The sequence below is a fragment of the Mustela putorius genome, unplaced genomic scaffold (genome assembly GCF_011764305.1).
Source record: "Mustela putorius furo isolate JIRA1106 unplaced genomic scaffold, ASM1176430v1.1 tig00000765_pilon_pilon_pilon, whole genome shotgun sequence".
NCBI lineage: Eukaryota > Metazoa > Chordata > Mammalia > Carnivora > Mustelidae > Mustela > Mustela putorius.
In genome coordinates, this window is record NW_025421470.1 from 10,998,170 (window position 1) to 11,018,611 (window position 20,442).

The 20,442-nt window shown below is 41.5% G+C and overlaps 1 protein-coding gene across 5 annotated transcripts in view; it reads right to left on the bottom strand.

Annotated features, from left to right (window-relative positions):
- ITSN1 (intersectin 1) overlaps nt 1–20,442 on the bottom strand; it is a 151,760-nt gene that overhangs the window by 113,475 nt on the left and 17,843 nt on the right. For all 5 annotated transcript variants that reach the window (XM_045084537.1, XM_045084536.1, XM_045084538.1 and 2 more), the window contains 6 exons: nt 14,815–14,994; nt 12,942–13,038; nt 9,892–9,992; nt 4,890–4,953; nt 1,635–1,772; nt 219–334 (listed from right to left, as the gene is read on the bottom strand). In XM_045084537.1, the coding sequence (XP_044940472.1) occupies nt 219–334; nt 1,635–1,772; nt 4,890–4,953; nt 9,892–9,992; nt 12,942–13,038; nt 14,815–14,994 (696 nt within the window). The remainder of the gene's footprint in view (nt 1–218; nt 335–1,634; nt 1,773–4,889; nt 4,954–9,891; nt 9,993–12,941; nt 13,039–14,814; nt 14,995–20,442) is intronic.

Below are 20,442 nucleotides of genomic sequence, written 5' to 3' on the forward strand. Positions count from 1 at the left end.
AAATAAATAAATAAACGAACAAGGATGCATTAGCCAAGTACATCATGTTCTTATTTTCTCTACATATATTCAAATCCAAAAGCATATCAAGAGCGGCTGCTTTCTGACTAAGGTGACCTAAAGGAACACAGCAAGAATGTCAGAAGCTAAACATATTTTTACCTCCACTGTTGCCTCAGAGGTAGCACATCTCTAATATGATATAAAGACAGCCTTACCAGGTAATTTCTTTTCTAGTTGCTGCTGTTCATCTTCTAAAACTGGTTCCTCGGGTAACCTCTGATCCGCTGCCGTTGAGCTGATGACAGATACACCGCTGCCAGATCGAACTCGTCTGCAATGGTGTAAAAAAAGAGAAAAATCAAAGTCATAGAAAGCAGTCCCAGTAGAACTGAGCAAATCATGGAAAAGAACTGTTGAGGAGTATGCCACATCATGGAGTAAATTTCACTTACAGTGAGGAAAAGGTAAAGATTTGGTCCTCCTCGCTTACAAAGAGTTTTTAAAAAATGGCTATGTGAGGATCATCAGACCCTAGAGCATCCAGCTCGCTCAAATGTCTAGAGCCATCAGCAAAATCAGGGCAATTCCAGAGGACTGACCTGGTGAATCACCACCATGTGGTCTAGAACAGTGCCTGGGTCACAGTCAAGTGCTCACTGTGGATATCACTACCCTTTCATGGAACATTAGATCCACCAAGGGAAGACATAGTATACTTTACAGTCCCTAAAACAAATCATCTCGTTTACTGGTTCGTTCCACCTTAAACCATTACCTTCATTTTTTAAAGAAATCTACCTTTTCATTAATGCCTCCATTCATTATTAGCCTCCAGTCTTGAGTCTCTTGGAGTGAGTGACCCGTGCAGCTGTGAGACTCTGAGGACAAAGTGTCCAGCTACGGTGTCTTCCGACAGCCAGATTTCTCGGCTCGCGTCATGCACCCACTGACAGCCATGGCACTGTTTCTCTTACCTTTATGGGGATCTACCCCCACCCAGCACGGCATCAGGACAGAAATTCCTATTTGTCTTTCTTTCTCTATTCTGTGTGTTTAAGATTTCATACTTGTCTTTTAAGGTTAAAGCCATGAGCCGTCGTTGTCTGGGAGGGAGGCGTGTGTGGTGCACCAAGGCAGAGGGTATGAGTCCCGGCACATTCCTCCCAACTGGACTTTGCTCTACTCTCTTGACAACTCCGCTGAAGCTGTGTTTCGGGCCAGGATAGATTTCTTTAATTATCTTCCTGATTGTAATTTTCTACACCGCCCATATTTTGTTACTTAACCGATGTGTAGAATTCATAGGCAGAATCTCCCTGCCTTACTTTCTATGTATGGGTTAATACGGTTTCACTTTAACTGCTAAAATTTTTGGTAAACATTGACTAGATAGATTGGTATAAAAATCAACAACTTTTTGATGTTTTACTAATAGACTATAGGTACTTTAAAGAACAGAACACACCCAAGATTAACACAGGACCTAGATAAGAACATCTTCTTGAATTCATGGATATTTCATTTCCTTGCCAGGAATAAAAATGACTAAAAGAGACACAGCCAGCAAAAAGCCCCGTCTGAAACTCACATACCAGATACACAATTTCTTGTAAGAGCCAAGTGTTCCTTACCTAAAGGAAGGTGGAATGTACTCCGGAGGCAGGACAGGTGGCAGTGGTTGGCCAGACATTGCCACATCGATGAGGTGCATGGCCAAAATGAACTCTTCTGCTGTGAGTTTTCCATCTTGATCAATGTCAGAAAGATTCCTATTCAACCAAAAGATAACCATATTCTAGTTTCATGAAAATGCATGTGTGTTACTATTCACAAGAGACTGAAATGTTCTGTTTCCTTATTCTGACTCTAGGCCAGTTAGTTGAGTCTCACTGGGCCTTGGTTTATAAAAATAGTACCTACTTCGTAGTACTGCTGCAAAGATAAAATGAGACAATCCAAATCGTTGGGATGGTGTCCAGCACTCAGCAAATGTTAACTATGATTATAATTATCCTCTTCTCAAGCCTTGCCAGCCCATTTAAAATGTATCATACTCACATTCTATGTGTCTTTAAACACTATGCTCGACAAACTAGTGGGTCAAGAGAGTAAACATCAAAGCTTCACAAGATGTGGTCTCTATTCACACTAAATTCTGCCCCTGTGGCAGGAAGGCAGCCACAGATACATAAATAAATGGGTATAAAACTTCATTTACAAACACAGGTGCAGGCCAAGTTCTACTCCTTTAGATTAGCTGGCCAATGGCTGATCTAGACCTCCAAGGGCGGATCTTCAGAGCTTTCAGCCCAGACTCAAGATGTTTGCTGCTCCTCAGTCACAAGATTCAATGACTACCATTCTTCATAATCAGCTTGCCCTAGTAGCTCGTAAGAGTAAACAGATTTTTCCAGCGGATCTAAGAACAGGATTTTACTTTAATCCCTTCTGGGCGCCAAAAGAGGATGTAAGACAACCAAGATGTCCGCCAGCATGCCAACCGTTCAGATACGACACTGGGAGCCTGGCTTTGCTGATAACCTAAATCAAGAAATTCCTCTGAATCTGAAATTTCCTTGGGTGGCATAAGCCAGTTTTTGTTATAAGGTATAACAGCCGTGCAGTGACATTTGCCCTTTCTAGAGTACAGTTCCGCAAGTTTTGACTGATTCCGTTGTGTATCCCAATATACAGAACAGTTCCATCACCAGGCAAACTTCTGCATTTCTTAGCCCTTTGCCTTGCGCACAGACCCTGGCAACTGATGATCTCCTTTCTGTCCCTCGAGCTTTGGATTTCCAGATGCCGCACTCCTGCCTGCTCTTCCTCATCTTCTCCTCCTTCCCGGCCCGCTACAGCCACTCCCCGGCAAATACAATTAGAAGGAAGGTGGGATTCCCCCCTCCCCATTCTTGCCTAAATAATGGATGTAAACACTTCATTAAAACATCTTTTTATTGTATAGAAAGGGAATATAATAACATTCTAGTAGGAGAAGACTCAAGTATTTTTTCCAAAGAGGGCAGCTTGTAAATGAGATACTTAAGCATTCCAATATACTCTAGCGTCATGAGAACACCAATCAGCCTCCATAAGTGTTAGCTCTCAAGGTTACGTTTCAGAGGGTCCTAGGATTCTGGTACATACTCAGACTTAGAGAGATCTGGATGTGTCGTATTAACTAGTATTTATAATATAAATATTATAGATAAATATAACTTTATATTTATAAATATGTAACTGGTAATAATATTAACATATTATGTTTATTACCTGGTCTATTATTATTTTCTATTTCAAAGGAAGACCCCTTAATACAGAGCGGAAGGGACCAGGATGGGTGAAGGGGCTGATTTATGGAGCAACCGTATCAATGGACCCTATGGCAAAATCATGAACCTCGAATCACTTAAAGTAATCAAAGCCGGGCGCCTGGGTGGCTCAGTGGGTTAAGCCGCTGCCTTTGGCTCGGGTCATGATCTCAGGGTCCTGGGATCGAGTCCCGCATCGGGCTCTCTGCTCGGCAGGGAGTCTGCTTCCTCCTCTCTCTCTCTGCCTGCCTCTCTGCCTACTTGTGATCTCTCTCTGTCAAATAAATAAATAAAATCTTAAAAAAAAAAAAAGTAATCAAAGCCTATTAAAAATCCTTACAAAATAGGGGCACCTGGGTGGCTCAGTCAGTTAAGCATCTCACTACTGATTTCAGCTTAGGTCATGATCTCAGGGTTGTAAGATCGAGCTGCACACTGGGCTCTGTGCTGCGTATGGAGCCTGCTTAAAATTTCCTCTCTCCCTCTGTGCCCCCCTCACCCTCCTTTCCTCCCTCTCCCTCTGAAAGAAAAAGAAGTCATTGCGAAATAGACATTTATGTGCCTTCTGATGAAAGTACACTGTAATATCTCTGATACAGTCTTGCCAAAAAAAAAAAAAAAATCAAACTTGAATCTGAGGAGTGGTTCTCACGAGTGGGATGATTTTGTCCCCCAAGGGGCATTTGTCAACACATGGAGACATCCCGGATTGTCGAAATGGGGGAGGGGGTCATGTTCCTGGCATCTAACAGGTGGAGGCCAAAGATGCTACTGAAGAGCCTGCAATACACGGAACAGCCCCTCACAACAATACAAGGGACAGCCCCCAACAACAAAAAATTATCAGGCCCAAAGGGTCCGTCATGTTGAAGAGGAGAAAATCTGCTCTAGATCTGATTACCAATCTCCAGGAAACACAGGAATAAATGATGCCAACCACCAAAAGATAGACTAGAAGAAACTACAGGATAAACAATCTAGGTTTTTCTTTTTCAGGGGGATTAGAGAAAAAGGAGGAGTTTACAGAACACTTAAAAGATGTGTCAACCAATTGAAGGAAAATACAGATTAATTTGAACAAGAATCTGATTTGAAAAAGTCAACAACAAAAAATTAGGAGCCAGTCTAACGAATCTTGTCAGTATCTGATTAACTTAATGATAAGAATTACTATTAAAAAGTTTTGGTGGACTACTGGTATCCTAGTCTTCTTGAAAAAAATCCCTATCTCTTTTGGAAATACAAGCTAAAATATCTGCAGATGAAAATGAAATATAATTACTAAGATCTGGCTTAAAATAATCAGGAACAAAGAGGGGGGAACCAGGACTGATCACAAGTTGAGACTTACTTTAAACTGTGTTATGAGTTCTAGAGAATTCATTAATCTCTCTGCTTCTGTATCTTTCAAAATCAAAAAGGGGGAAGAGTAAAAGAGGTAATAGTCACAGATGACAGGAAAATTAAGCATAATTCCTATACCCCCCCTATAAATATGGGTATTAATCTAAAGACCCATAAAACCATACCAATTTGAGCCACTTCATACGAACCAAGGAACTTTTCATTCCTTACCATATTGAAGCCAGCTGAGCCTGTGGCAAACTTGATTGCATAAGAATAGTTCTTGCTTGGGGACCTAAACAGAAACCGGGAAAAAATATAAAGATGAATCAGCAAATCATCACTGTCCAGGAAGCCCAATGTTGTGCACGTAAAGCACTATGCAATCTCATGCAATCACAGTGCTTTAAACGATATTTGCTAGTACCCAAGGGGCTTTTTCACAAGAAAATTTAAGCCCCAATGAAAAGAGGGGGAAAAAAAACCCAAAAATGCACACCGCAAAATCCAGCATCGACTTGATAAAATTTCTGTTAAATGGATGTTTAATGAAAAAAGAGTATGTAAAAGATCAAAGTTTCAAAATGGAACCTGCCCTTTGATCCATATTATCATCTCTGTTTGTATCAGGCTTTTATTTACAAAACTGAAACTTACTGTCTCTAAACTCAGCATCTTTGTCTCCACAGGACCACTATCGGAGAAGACTGAGAGTCTTATGGGGGAAGGACTTAAGAGAGGACAATTCTTGTAACTGTTTTGTTATAGACTTTAAAAAAGAAAAGAAAAGAAAAGAAAGGGGGTCTTGCTCTAGGCTGCACAAATGGCTAATATCACAATCATTTCTTATGTTAGCAATAAAAAATGCCTGGAATTCCAACTCTGCTCTTCGAATCACCTCTCGTTTCTTAAAGCACTTGTAAATATCTTCACCTCTGGCATGAAACTGGGCTTAGATATCAGATAAAGTCTGCAGTGGGAAATTTTGAGTGTTGAAATAAACCAGTGCTGGAGGGAGACAAATATGTCTTCTATCCATCACTGACTCTCAAGCTGTGGCCCCAGGATGACTGACGGATGAAGGAATGGAGAGCTGTCACCATTTTGTTGGGAAGACTGCCAAGTATAAGTTGTTGCTTTTAGCTATTTCATTTTTCAAATGGCACCTCATCAAAAGAACATAAAAGTGGATGTGTTTTTGCAAAGCAAGCAGTAGCAGTTAGGGACCTCGGTGAATCACCCCCAATGTGTCAGCACAGGAAGTGCCCAAGAACTTGCCACGAGATTCGGGCAGGCAGTTTCCTCATTCGTTGGACCTAGTTTTCTCATTTCAGATGTCCCTTCCAGATTTATGAATCTGTGCTCCATCAAATAAGGAACTATAACATGAAGCTTAAGAGAGTGGTCACATGTAAAAAATGCTCAATTAATGGCAGTTAGTATTAGAGACAAAATTTAACCTTGATTGACATATAAAATATGGTGAGAAAAGCACACATAAACATATACATGTGTATTTTTACACGTGTACAGGTATACAGCTTAAATTTTCCAAACTGAAAATGGTCAAGTAAATCATACCTAGACTATGAAACAGTACCCTAGAAACCCTAACCAGCTTCCTTTCTTTTTTTAGAGAAGGGGAGGTACAGGGTAGAAGGGGCATGGGAAGGAGACAATCTTAGGCCCAGTGCGGAGCCAGTGCAGGGCTCTATCTCACCAGCTACATGAGCGAAGCCATGCAGGAACCCCAGCTCCAGCTCCCTTCTAATCATCCACCCAACCAAGTGTAGCCCAACTTCTAAGAGCACTTGTTATGTCTGGCTTATTTGATTCCACATACTGTATGTAATTGTAGGACATGAACCCTAAGTGCTGTGTGGTGTATCATTTTGTGAACACGTAACAATCTATGTATCCATTCTGTTGATGGGCATTCAGATAGTTTTCAGTTTGAGGCTATTATGAAGAGCAAACCTTCTAGGTTTTGGCACACATATGTACACATTCCTGTTGGACGAGTGTGTGTGTGTGTGTGTGTGTGTGTGCGCTTGCACATGTGTCGGCGTCTGTGTACTGGGAGACTCTGAGAAGCAATTCTCTTTAATGTGACAGCTCTAGAAGTTCCGTGGTACACTAGAATGAGGAAAGTACACTGATCATTTTGTTTAGTCGCTAATATTATACTTGGCATACTGGAACATTAAAGTAGAATTAGCAAAACTTTGGTGAATGCTTTAATTGATACTTATAACAATTCTCTCCACTTCAGAACTGCATACAAGGAACAGAGTATTTGACCTACTACCAATAAACAATAAAAAATGTAATAATAAACAAAAAGATCTTGTCCTGGGCCTGGATGGGCAGCAGGAGACTTGGATTCCAGTCCCAACTCTTCCGGCTCCCCAATGGTATATGACACTAACAAAGGTACTTTCACTCTCTCAGAGTTAAGGTCCTTCCTCTGTATGTACAGGGAACGATCTGCAGCTATCTAGTAGACAGCCATGGCCCACAGGCCGTATCTGGTCCCCCATCTGTTTTTGTTTTTTTTTTAAATTTGTTTATTTGACAGACAGAGATCACAAGTAGGCAGAGAGGCAGGCAGAGAGAGAGAGAGAGAGGAGGAAGCAGGCTCCCTGCTGAGCAGAGAGCCCAATGCAGGGCTCCATCCCAGGACCCCCGGGATCATGACCTGAGCCAAAGGCAAAGGCTTTAACCCACTGAGCCACCCAGACGCCCCACCCCCCAATCTGTTTTGGTAAATGACGTTTTCCTGCCCATTCACTGGAGCGTGACCCTGGCTCCTTTTATACTACAATGGCACAGCTGAGTAGCTGTGGCAGACAAAATGAAGCCTGATATGCTTATGGTTTTGTTCTCTATAATAGTTTGTTAACTACCACACTAGAAGACCCCGCTGTCTTCTGCAATTCTAATACTTGACTCCGTACGTCTTAAGACAAGGCTGTGAAACAACAGAAGAGATGGCCAGCACGGCCTCCGAGCCTAACAGAACAGCATAAAACTGAACTCTTGAACGGAGAACTATCCTGTGGAAGCCCACATCCGTAAAGGGATATCAGTTGGGGATACTGGCTTCTAGGGAAACATGGGGAGAAACAGAAATCCCCAGTTCATAAGTACGGCTTGTACTGTGGGCACCCAGGTTCGTGTGGGAAAGCAAGCACAGGAAAGACAGAAATGATTAGAGTTAATGCTTTATCTCAAACACCTAACACTTCAGCCTTTGTGATTAATATATGAATAACTAAATAGCATATTCATTGTTTCAGAATGCAAGACTAATAAAATCCCTCTCTGAGAGGCTCACATGGAGAGGATTGTCAGAATTCCATAGCTGCATTACATTACATTATCTTGATTAAAGAACGGGCTCTGTTTTTTAAAATTGTCTCTCTTAATAGCATGTAACAGCAAACACATCGAATTGAGAAGGAACGAAGGGGGACCCCCCCACAACAGGTGTTTCAGCTAAACGAACCCAAGTAATCAGTGGGGTCAAATGTGCCGCTGCTAGATTAGCGTCACTTCCCACAGAGGACGAGCTCGTATCACAAGCTCAGAGAGTTAAATACGCAGATAAACATGAACAAAATCTGCTCATTCAGGTATATATCAAATTTTACCGTCTACCTCACATATTAAAAGTTCTAAATATTAAGACCCTGCATCATTATCTCTGGGAAGAAGACACTGCATTTCATTCATAAAACGAAGATCCTACCAAGAAAGAGGACTGCTGTGCATCGATGTCACATCGGAATATTCTTTTAATTAATTCCCAGCAAACACCAACTATGCTTAGAAGAATTGTTCTCAGATTCACTGACAACATAGTTTTGGGTCTATACAAAGCACTAGTGTGAAACAGACCATGTAGAATTATACTTAAAAATGTACTACTGGGGGTGTCCGGGTGGCTCAGTGGGTTAAGCCTCTGTCTTTGGCTCAGGTCATGATCCCAGGATCCTGGGATCGAGCCCCACATCAGACTCTCTGCTTGGTGGGGAGCCTGCTTCCCCCCTGTGTCTCTGCCTGCCTGCTTGTGATCTCTCTCTCTGTCAAATAAATAAATAAAATCTTAAAAACAAAACAAAACTGTACTACTGAATATTCCTTCAGTGCCTATATAATAAGCAGGACTGTTTTCCCACAGTATGCACAAAAATGACAGCTATGTTTTAACAGAGTGAGCGTGGCATTTAGAAAATTTGTGTATAATTACAAGTTGCCCCCCCTTGGATATAAATATATACTTACTTGAGAAGACTGTTGAGATCCTTCTATTAGGGGTAAGGCTCACGATTAGATGAGACCCTCCCAAATCTCACCCAACCCTGATATTTTTTAACAGATGAACTTTTCTTTTGGAAGTAAAAATTACAATTGTAAGTGATAGCACAAAAAAAAAAAAGATAGTAAGACTCAGAAATTTAAAATATCTTGCTCCACTGCAGGAAAATCCACTCTTCCTTCTTCCTTCTGTATTTGTTAAAGGGCAATTACAATTCGTCCCTTCTCAATGTTCAGATCAGAGGTATCTATTCTCCTTATTAAAATTACACTTTTTACAATTCTGGATTGTTTAGCAGCCCTCATTAGAAACACCTCTGGATAGTATCGTAAAATCCTTTCGAGTGATATAGATAACCAACTCTTTTTTTTTTTCTTTCCTTAAATCCACAGAGTTCATATAACCTAACTCTGACCTCTTGTACAAGAAATAAGATCTAAGTAAGTAAACTGACCTCCAAGCTAGATAGTGGCAGAGGCAGATTCAAAACTCCCTGACCAATTAACTTCAGCCTGCAAACTGCCTTAAACACGGGCTCTTTGAGCAGACAGGTTTAAGTTCATGTACAAAGCAGGACTTCAGAACCTGAACCAGTTTGCGCTTACAGCAGTGTTTCTGCGCTAGCACTCTGATTTGCAAGCTAGTGGTGTCCACTGTGCAGCAGGACCCTGGGTGTATCTTCCATTTACCAAGAAGCACCCAGCTCAAAGCCTGAGGCACTGGAGAAGAAATTTAACTGTGGCGTTATCAGTAGACGAGAACTCACGACAAGAAGGACAATGAAAACCCTGTTTCCGAAAAAAAGCAAATAGAGAAAGGCATTTGGAGACTATCTATAGTTTAACATCTGGAAGCAATCTGCATTTGGAATCAAAATCACATTTCACTAAATTCATTCTCATTTGTAAATACCTGTTAAGTGTCCACTCATAGTTTTGTCATGACTATTGAATAACTGTCTGTATTTCAGTCTGGACGACTGCGGGACAGCCCACTCTGCCGCGGGAGGGACACTGTGTGGAAAGAGGATGAACAATGAGGAACATATTGACATTCCTTAACACCAGTGAACTAAGAACTTCTCTAGAAAACAGCTTTACCATTTTATTCACTTTCTAATCACTACTTCTGGATTTTCTGTAATGAGTATTTCTTTATTTTAAGGTTAGAAACATTTCTCTCAAAATAGATATGCTTTTTTATTCCCCCACAGAATCGAGGGTAAACACAGCAGACCAAGTGACAGCTCCAAGTTATTGATACCAGTCATAATTGAAAGGTTCTACAAAATAAAGAAAAATCTCCTTGTCAATGAAGTGATACACTAGTGCCCAGGCTTTTCCAAACTTCTAGAACAGTTCTCTTTTGGCTTAAAAAGCAATGCTGATAGCAAACAGATTAACTTCCTCCAAAGGTATTCATTCCAGACACCTGGGTGGCTCGGTGTTAAGGTTAAGCTGCTGTCTTAAGCTCAGATCGTGATCTCAGGGTCCTACGATCAAGCCCCACATAGGTTTCTCTGCTCAGCAGGGAGCCTGCTTTCCCCTCTCTCTCTGCCTGCCTCTCTGCCTACTTGTGATCTCTTTCTCTCTGTTAAATAAATAAAATCTTAAAAAATAATAAAAATATTCATTCTTTAATATTTATAACTTTCTATTGAGCAAAATACATTAACTTCGTAATGAAGGGGAACCATTTCATTCTGGGGAGTTTCGATTCCCACAAAGGGAGAGTGAACAGAACATGCCCAGGGTCATGGCAAATCAGGGGCTAGTAATGGAAGGAGCTTTGCTTTCTGGCCTGCAATCCAGGGCTGACCTTTCCCTGCTGAGCCACGGAAACAACTACCAGCAGTCAGTGGGGTCTACACCTCCTTAGTGATCAGGTCTCAGGGTAGTTCCACACAACTATCACCTACGGCTTGCCAGAGCCTGGGTCTAAGCTGGACACTTTAAACACAATGGCTAAGCTCTCAGTAAAAGATGGCATTCCATTTCCAGGGCAGATTATAACTAATGTCCCATTTGCAATTTCCTTTGATTTCAACAAAAATATCTATTTCTCATATATAAAAAGCAAAATTTTAAAAAACTAAATCTCTTAGTCATCATTTATATATGTTATCTATGCACTCATATTTGTAATACACACTCCATAAAGCACAGTAAACAACTCCCGAACACTTGAAAAGTATCTAATTATATCCACTTTTTCAATTCTTACACATTTCTTAATAAAAAACACTTACCAAGATCGATTCTGCTGTGAGTAATTCCACAACACGTCTCTCATTTTAAACTAACTAATATTTTGCTGATTCCAACGCTTGCCTACTTGTCAAAAGCTAATTATCTCTCCCCTGCACCCCAGAAATACAGGGTGTTGCACACAGAAGCTGCCCCAGATTATACTTATCAAGTCCAAGTTTTCTGCTGAGACTTTCCTGAAAATTTAAATGCACTGAACTCCTCACTAACAGGTAACCAAAAACTAGATGCCACATTCTAAAAATCTGCTGGAAATTTAAATTATTAAAAAGGTGACTACCCGAAAAATCCCCAATAGCAGTTGTCTTAATAGCATTAATGTTTGCTGACACTGATTATTTATTCATTCTTGTGTCACAAATCAATTTTAAGGCAGATGTGAAAATCTCTCGTGGAAGAGACACAGAAAACCCCAAACTTCAGCACAGTAACAGAGAGAGACTAAGAAAGAAGGAATTCAGTGTTAGATACATCTCAGCTCTGCCTTGTGGTAACATGTAAACCATCAGTGAGGATTTTAACCTCTCGGGGTTTTCTTCCTCATTCACAATTCTGAGACGGTATCTAACTGCAGGTGGTAGTGGGGCCTGAGTGGGATTAATGAGGTGTTTAGCATACAGACACTCAATGATGTTCTGGAATCTTAGGAGTACAACCTTAACTGAGTACAAATACCAGTACACCACCATTAAACCAAGCTCCCAGAGCAAACTTCCATGGTTAGGAAATCATGCCTTAACATCAGAAAGAACTCAGTTCAACTCCTGGCTCTGCCACTTCAGAGTTGGGCTATTCTGGGCAAATGATTAATGTCTCTGGGCTTCCTCCTTATCTACAACATAGAAGAATGGAGTCAGCTTTTAGGGAAGACAGTGAGCATTTCGAGAGCTATAGTGTGCATAAATCAGCATTCGGCATGATGCTTTTCAGTGTATGCATTTCCTTTAAATCATTTTATAAAGGGTTATACATTGTTCAACTACGTTCTATACACTCTTCTCGTTAAAGTGGGAGAATGACTTGGATTACTTCGGAAAGATTTCGAAGGAGGACTAAAACAAGACAAGACGGAAACATCTTCATTTACGTCCCCTTTTAACTGCAATAGTTCTCAGACGGCTTACAGAGAGACTTAACTTTTCATCCTAGTGCAACAGTATGCAAGGGGGAAATTAAGAGGTAAAAGGAAATAAAAATAAGAAAGATCATATGAAACCAAGATCGGTCAAAATATAAGCAGTAAGGTCATACCAGCTTTCCCAAAATTGGGCCACGTATTTGATTAGTAACGACCGTCCACTAATCTGAATTAATTCATTTCACAAAAGGTGGTTTAAAATAAGGTTTCAGTAACAAACCACACAGATGCCATGAGATTATCTGAGATATATTTAAAAATAAGGCAAACGGTGGCTCTAATCTTCATCTAAAGAATTTTATATATAAACTCTTAAATGATTAATACAAAATAGTTATTTTCCCTCCTACCTGGAGTTCGATTTCAATATGTTTAAACATCAGTAAAACTGGTACCTATTTGTTTTCCTTGCTAAAAAAATAACACCCAAAGCTTTTCGAAGAAAAGTCATGTTCTTTATCATCTCTGTAACATGTATGTGATAAAACCTGGTAACATTATCTAGAACTAATTACTGGCATCCTACAAAATAGAAGATATTAAACAAGCACACTTACCTAGCCACATCGAATGACTGTGCCTTCTGTAATTTAGTGTTTAACTGTGACCCGGGACCAGATCTACTAAAGGAAGAGCTCTTTGGCAATGTGGCTGCTGTAAAAATAAATAAATGCTGAAAATTTTAATCCTATGAAGAAAAGAAACATTTCTCTACTAATGAAAGAAAATGAGAATACACAGTCACCAAATATGAGGCAAAAATTATTCTTCCCTTATCAGCCAGGACTCCAAAAGAGTTATTCCCCCCTCACTCCCTGCCCCTTGGCAAAAAATTTTCCACATTTGCTCATTTCTGCTGAAAATCACCTTACTAAGTAGAACTGTTTACAATCCATGGATTTAACTCTCTGTTAAAGGTTTCCTATCACATTTTATGGGATCTATCCCAACAGCTTAAGAAACAGCAGCTTAAATACATAGGATATGCCATTTTCTTTACTTGTGCTAATGGAGTGGAAGTTCCAAATGAGCAGAGCCAAAATGTCAGAGCCTTGAAGTCCTGGCCTGACACCGTGGGGATGCTAGGGAGGGCCAGCTCTCATGTCTGATTCTAATTCAGCCTGGTTAGCCATGTCCCAGGGACAAACGCTGAGCCGCAGCCTCATCCTCCTCCGCCCACTAATCCTGCAACATGTACCACCAGCCACAAAAGAAGGGTGACAGAGCGTGTGGATTCACAGATACTATTGGAAAAGCAACTGCCCACAATTTTCTCAGCTGTCATTCTACCTGCAGACATGGTCACAAATGAGAGGGGAACTACGTGGGACAAGAAAATCTTAAAAACAATAACAAAAAATGGTGGCATATTTAGATTCTTTGTCTATTAAATCAAAGACAGATCCTGACAGATGTAATAAACCCACATAGCTGGGAAGAGAAATGATGACTCAAATACAATCATCACCCATAGCTAAAACCCAGGGCATCCTCACTACCGAATTAGGCAGACACAGCCGAAGTACTTTTTAAAAAAAAAAAAACCTTCCCCCAGGGACACCTGGATGGCTTAGTTAGTTAAGCATGCGAGTCTTGGTTTGGGTTCCGGTCATGATCTCAGGGTCATGGGACAGAGCCCCAATTCGGGTTCAACAGTCAGCACGGAATCTGCTTGTGCCTCTTGCTCTGCTCCTCCCCTGCTTTCTCTCAAACAAATAAATAAAATCTTTGAAAAAAATTCTTCCCCCACCGGATATGAGTTTACTAAGATTTGTAGACCACATCTATAGTTTATGCTTTCTTTTCACTAAAGGGAAAAGCCTTCCAGTTAAGTCTCAAAATGAAACTAGTTACACCAGGAACTTTCTAATCCTTTCCTTCAATGAAGCGAGAGGGTACTGCTCCATCCTTAATGCACCCAGCCATTTAATCAATGTCCTTCTCCCTTCCACCTGATTCGCTGTGCCGCTTCAAAGGGAAAAAAAAAAAAAAAGGAATATACAATGTTCCTTCTTCTCCCCAAACATAATCCAACTCCTAAGGGAATGGGCTGTTTATCAGCAATTCCTAGCAGCTGGAGGAAAGTAGTAACTGACACATGGAAATAAAAAATGTTCAATTACTGCTCAAATCTCACTTGCTCCTGTCAAGCCCTGGAAAGGGAATTATGCTCTTGGATTTTAGCTGTCAAGTTCACCTTTGCCCATACAGTACCAGATCCGGCATTTCACTCTCCTGCACTTCTCTTTGGCCTCGCACAGCCCGCTTAATATGTCGGAAAAAATGAGATACCAAGTTTGAAGGAAGATAGTTTCCTCCGGAACAAAATGCCACTCAAAGAGAATCAGAAAGTGAAGACAGAAGATTCAGCAAGACGGAAGAGTAAAACACACATAAAAATTCAGCCTGTGGACTGAGCAGGTCACATACCAGGATGAGCAAATGCGGGCAGAGGCTGTATGACAGGGGGAGCCCCGTTGGCCAGGGGAGGCACTGCTGCTGTAGGAACAGAAGATACTAGAGGTGGAGACATTCCCACAACTGGAATGGATCCCATTGGCACTGGAGCGACAGCTGTGAGTGGCGGCATGCTGGCGATACCTCCTATTCCTAGGGAGGAAAAACCCCAACAAAATTCACACAGAATCCCTTGTCCATGTTCAGTGACAATTAATCCAAGAGTATTCGAAAAAGCAAATCACTTTCCAGTTGTAATATAGCTCCATTTACAACAGAAACTCAGAAAAAAAAAACTTATATATATATATACATACATATAAAGTCAGATTAATCACTTTGGAGAATACCAAAAATTACGTCAAGGATCACATAGTAAGGGCACAAGACCCAACTTGAAGAGGGACCTACGGGCCAAGGTTGAGGATCAGTAAGAATCGTAACTAATAGAACAAAAACCACCAAAGAGAATTAAATTTATGAATTCATAATGATACATAAAAACAAACAAAAAATTCTAATTGGCCATCATGGGTAATAAATTTATGCTGAAAACTGGTATTAATAAAGGAGGAAAAGAAAAAAAAAATAAAAGAGGAAAAAAAATCAAACCTCTATCCTGCCTTTCCTTTACACACTGAACCTCAGAGAGACAAAACACTGGACACGGAAATTACTCTTTACAGAGCATTCTAACCAGAGTGAAGAAATCATAGAATTAAATAAATGCTTCCTTCCTTTTTTGTTTCTCTGTCTGAACTTCTGGTACTGTGACATAATAAGAAATATATATCTGGTCTTTGTCCACCTCCTCTCCAACCGGGTTCCTGATTCCTGTTCCTGGCAGAGCTCCTACAACCCTTGTGATTTCCTGACTGATAGGAACATCTTTTGTTACAACATTTGGTCTTTGTCCCTGGTTCCTGACACAGGAGCTTCTACGACCCCTGGAATTTCTGGAGTGATAAGAGTATCTTTTTGTATTCGGATAAGAAGACTGGTGGCGGGGTCCCTAAACAGATACAGGCCAAGGGCTGGTCATCGGCAAGACCACAGCATGGTCAGTGGGACACAATGTTCAATCCCATGCCACCCCTCCCTACATCCATACAGACCTCAGGCGAGCGTAGAGGGGCTAGAGACTGAGCTAATCAATGGCCAAGGAAGGATGTAGCAATCACATCTGTATAATGAAGGCTCCATAAAAACTCCCTACTACAGGGTTTGGAGAACTTCCACGCTGGAAAACACAAGCACATGCTGAGAGGGTGGCCCACCCTCTCACACTTAGCTCTCACAGTTAGGGACAGTAGCTCTCACACTTAGGACCCTACCGGGCTTTGCCCTTCTATACCTCTTCCTGTGCCTACACATTTTGTATGTATCCTTCGTCATATCCTTTATAACGAACTGACAAACCTAAGTAAATACTTCCCTGAGTTTTGTGAGCTGTTCTAGCAAATTACAGAAAGGGGAAGCAGGGTGTGGGGAGCCTCGGACTTTGTAGACAAGTCGGAGAGAAGTAGGGGTACCCTGGGGACCCAGCGCTTGTGACTCAAGCATGAAGTGAGGGCAGCGTTGTGGGACTGGGCCTTTCCGTCCTCAGAATGTGACGCTAACTCCAGCAGTTACCGTCAGAATTGAGTTTAATTATAAGATAGTAAATTAGTGTCCAGAGAGTTGGAAAATTGGGTGGCCTGGTTCTTCTGGACACAAAATTCTTGGCTTAGTAGTTCCTTGATAATCCTAACTATGTCACCATTTCCTTCTGAGATAAAGCACTGCTGGAGAAAAAGTCTGAAGATATTCTAATTTTCTTTCCCTTGTAAGTCATGTGCTTCCTTCTTCTACATACGCAAATAATTTTTTGTCTTATTAGAATTTATCTTAGTGTTGGTTTCTCCAGGCTGATATTCTCAAGCACGTGAAATCCTCTTTCAAACACAGTTTCAAATCCTTTATGTCCAGGAAGTTGTCTTCAACTAGTCTTTGCCATTTGTTCTCGTCCCTTGCTTCGGTCTTCTTCTTTAGGGACTCCATCTCCCTTTATTTAACTTCCTTTGCCTTCAATACGGGTCACTTTTCCTCAACTCCTTATTATCTCTTGTTCAATCTGTTTTCATTCTTGAAATCGTCCTCTTCACCTTCGGTTTCTCTTGCGATAGTGTCTCTGGAGTGGCTTCTAGTTTGGTCTCCATTTCTGAAATGACTTTTTTCCCCCCTTTCTGCTTCTTTCCTGAGTTCTGTCGCCTTATTTCCACAGCTTTAAAATTCCGATTGTGTTGGTCTTCCACGACTTGTGTCATTTTCTTAGTATTTTTTAGCTTTGGAAATTGCAGGTTACTGGGGTGCCATCACTGTTCATGGGGCGTTAGTCGGCTCTTTATTCTCCTTTTTCTAATAATAACTTTGTGTGGGATCTGACCTTGCCTGATACTGCCCGTCACTCATTTTTATGTGCGCCTTGCTTCCTGGGATTTCCAGCCTCTGTTCTCCACCCCCACGTTGGTCTGAACCTTCTCCTCCTGTGGTGTCTGCGTCGCTGCCCTGCTCAACTGATTCCACCCCCAGTCATTTCTCCACAGTGTGGGGGGTTTGTCACAGGTAGAAGCTTTATTGGGCCAGCTTTTAAAAGTAGCTGCTATGAAGATCATCATCTTCTTGCCAACTGACAACCTTTACTAAATGAGTATTTTCTAAATATTTCTGAAGAAATAAATCTACCAGAGGCTGTGTTTTGTATACCATCTCTCTTGACTGTGCTAAATCTTAATTCCTGGGCGCCTGGGTGGCTTAGTGGGTTAAGCCTCTGCCTTTGGCTCAGGTCATGATCTCAGGGTCCTGGGATCGAGTCCCGCATCGGACTCCACTCTTCCCCCCCCCCACCTACTTGTGATTTCTCTGTGTCAAATAAATAAAATGTTTAAAATCAATCAATCAATCAATCTTAATTCTTGATATTTTCCCACCTCTCTTCAACCATTGGGTTTTCCCTCTCTCTTTTAAAAATCCAGGGGCAGGGCGCCTGAGTGGCTCAGTGGGTTAAAGCCTCTGCCTTCGACTCAGGTCATGATCCCAGAGACTGGGATGGAGCCCCGCTTCAGGCTCTCTGCTCAGCAGGGAGCCTGCCTCTCTGCCTGCTTGTGATCTCTGTCAACTAAATGAATAAAACCTTTAGGAAAAACAAAAATTAAAAATAAAAATAAAAATCCAGGGGCACTTCCCATCCTGAACACACCAGCCTTGGGAAGGCTGACAGGCTCTTCCAGGGGTCTCTCTTCACAGTCAAACTCTCCCCTCTTCCAAGCCTCCAACTAGGCTTTTGTCTGTACCACTCCAAAGAAACCGCTTTTCAAGGTCATCTTGCCAAATCCAATCACTGTTCTGTCCCATTCTTCCTCATTCTCACAGAAGCAACTCAAATAATAGAACGCTCCCTCCTTGAAAATGTTCTTGGCCACTGGGCAACCCGCCTCCTCTTGCTTCTTCCCCTTTGACTACACCTTTAAACGTCACAGCATGCAGAGGCTTGGTCCCAGGTCTTCTGCCTGCTCTAACTACACATTCTAAGATATTTCATCCAGTCCCAGGGCTTTTAATGCCACGCATATTCCAATTCTCCCAGAGCTGATGGTCTCTCTTCTGAGATCCAGACCCATGGATTCACCTGCCTCCTTGGAAATCCACTAAATCTTTCAAACCTAATGAGACCAAAGCCTGATATACTTTTCCTCCAAAATACAGGATACAATGAGCCTAACCCTATTCTATCTTCCACAGATTATCACTACCCATACTAATTATCACTTCCATACTGATTATCACTATCATCACCTCTTGCCCACAGCAAAAACCTCCCCCCCCCCATTTCCCTGATGCTACTTTGGTTCCCCCCACAACCCAGTCTTCAGATAACAGAAGACTCTCCTACCTGGAAGTTCTCTGTAGCTTTCCACTGCCCCTAGAAAACAAGTCTGATTCCTTAGTGGTTTTATTAGGCCCTAAACCATCTGGCTCTTGCCCTCCCTCCTTGCCCATAAGGCCTACCAATACCTCAGCCAGTACTGCTTTGCTCTCGTTTTTGTTTCCTGCACATACCAACTTCATTTTTGCCTTAGGACCTTTGTTAATTGCTGTTCCATTTGCCTGGAAGGTTTCTCGCCTTGGTTCTCCACACGGCTCTCCTGTCTAGGTCAGCTCAAAGTCATCTCTCCAAGGAGAATTCTGCCTGATCACTTTCTCCCATCAGTATCTCTATCATATTACCATTTTACAGAACTGATTGCCCTTATCTTGCCCTGAAGCCGTTCATCTACTTGCTTACTTTCCCCAACGTAACAAGAAGCTTCACAGTAGCAGAAGCCATGATGTCCTGCTTACCAACCTGTTCCCAGTAACTAGGACACACAGTTGGGGTTTAAAAATAATGGTTTAGGGGTGCCTGGGTGGCTGAGTGCATTAAAGCCTCTGCCTTCGGCTCGGGTCATGACCCCGGGGTCCTGGGATCGAGCCCCGCATAGGGCTCTCTGCTTAGCAGGGAGCCTGTTTCCTCCTCTCTCTCTGTCTACCTCTCTGCCTACCTGTGATCTCTGTCAAATAAATAAATAAAATCTTTAAAATAAGTAAATAAATAAATAAATAAAAATAATGGTTTAATCTGCAGTGCCTGAGTGGCTCAGTTGGTCAGGAGCCAGACTCTTTTGACTCGGATTATGATCTCAGGGTTACTCCCCGTAAGAGACTCCACACAGGGCATGGGGCCTGGTTAAGATTCTCTCTTTCTCCCTTTGCCCCTCTACACTCTAAAAAATAATAATAATAATAATAAAAATAATAATGATGGTTTAATCTAATAAAACCATGGGATCTGGCAAAAAAAAAAAAAATTTAAACAAAAGACAAACTCCCCCTGAAACAGTTGTTGAATATATAGTCAAAAAGGAATTATTCTCTGTGTAATATTCCTTCCTCCACTGAAAGAAAAAGAGACCCGGCACACTTACAGAATTTCCTACAATACAGCTCGCTACCCTTGGGCAAGTCACAGCACCACTCACTACAACCCCTTTTTCTCTCCGTAACAGAAGAGGTGAACAAAACAGTTGCTAAACCCACAGCTAGCCTTAATTCCATGTGTTAACCGTGCCTCAGCACCCCTGCAGACCACGAAGCGTGGACAGTGCCACTCCATGCCACCCCTATGGTTTGGGGAGAATGAACATGGGAAGAGAGAAGGTGGTAAGGAAACCAAGAGCCTTTGATAAACCCTGTCTGGAGAGGCTCCACCTCCCTTTTTAGGAATGTGGTCTTAAGCCAACTGTTCACCTTCGTGTGTCCTCAGTTCTCTCATTCATGTAACAGGGCTAATAATTTCTGCAGATTTTACAGTTACTGTTATGACCAAATAAAATACAATACCTGCAGGTATAATATGTAAAAGGGCCAGGAAATGCCTGGCCACATAATTTTTACTATTAACTAGAAAGTAATGATCCTAGTAACAAATGATTTTCTTTTCGAATAGCCACATAAGTAGTGTAAAAAAAAAAAATTATCCTGGGTTAAGCTGAGAGGTAGAACTAGAAATACTAGCAAAGGTCA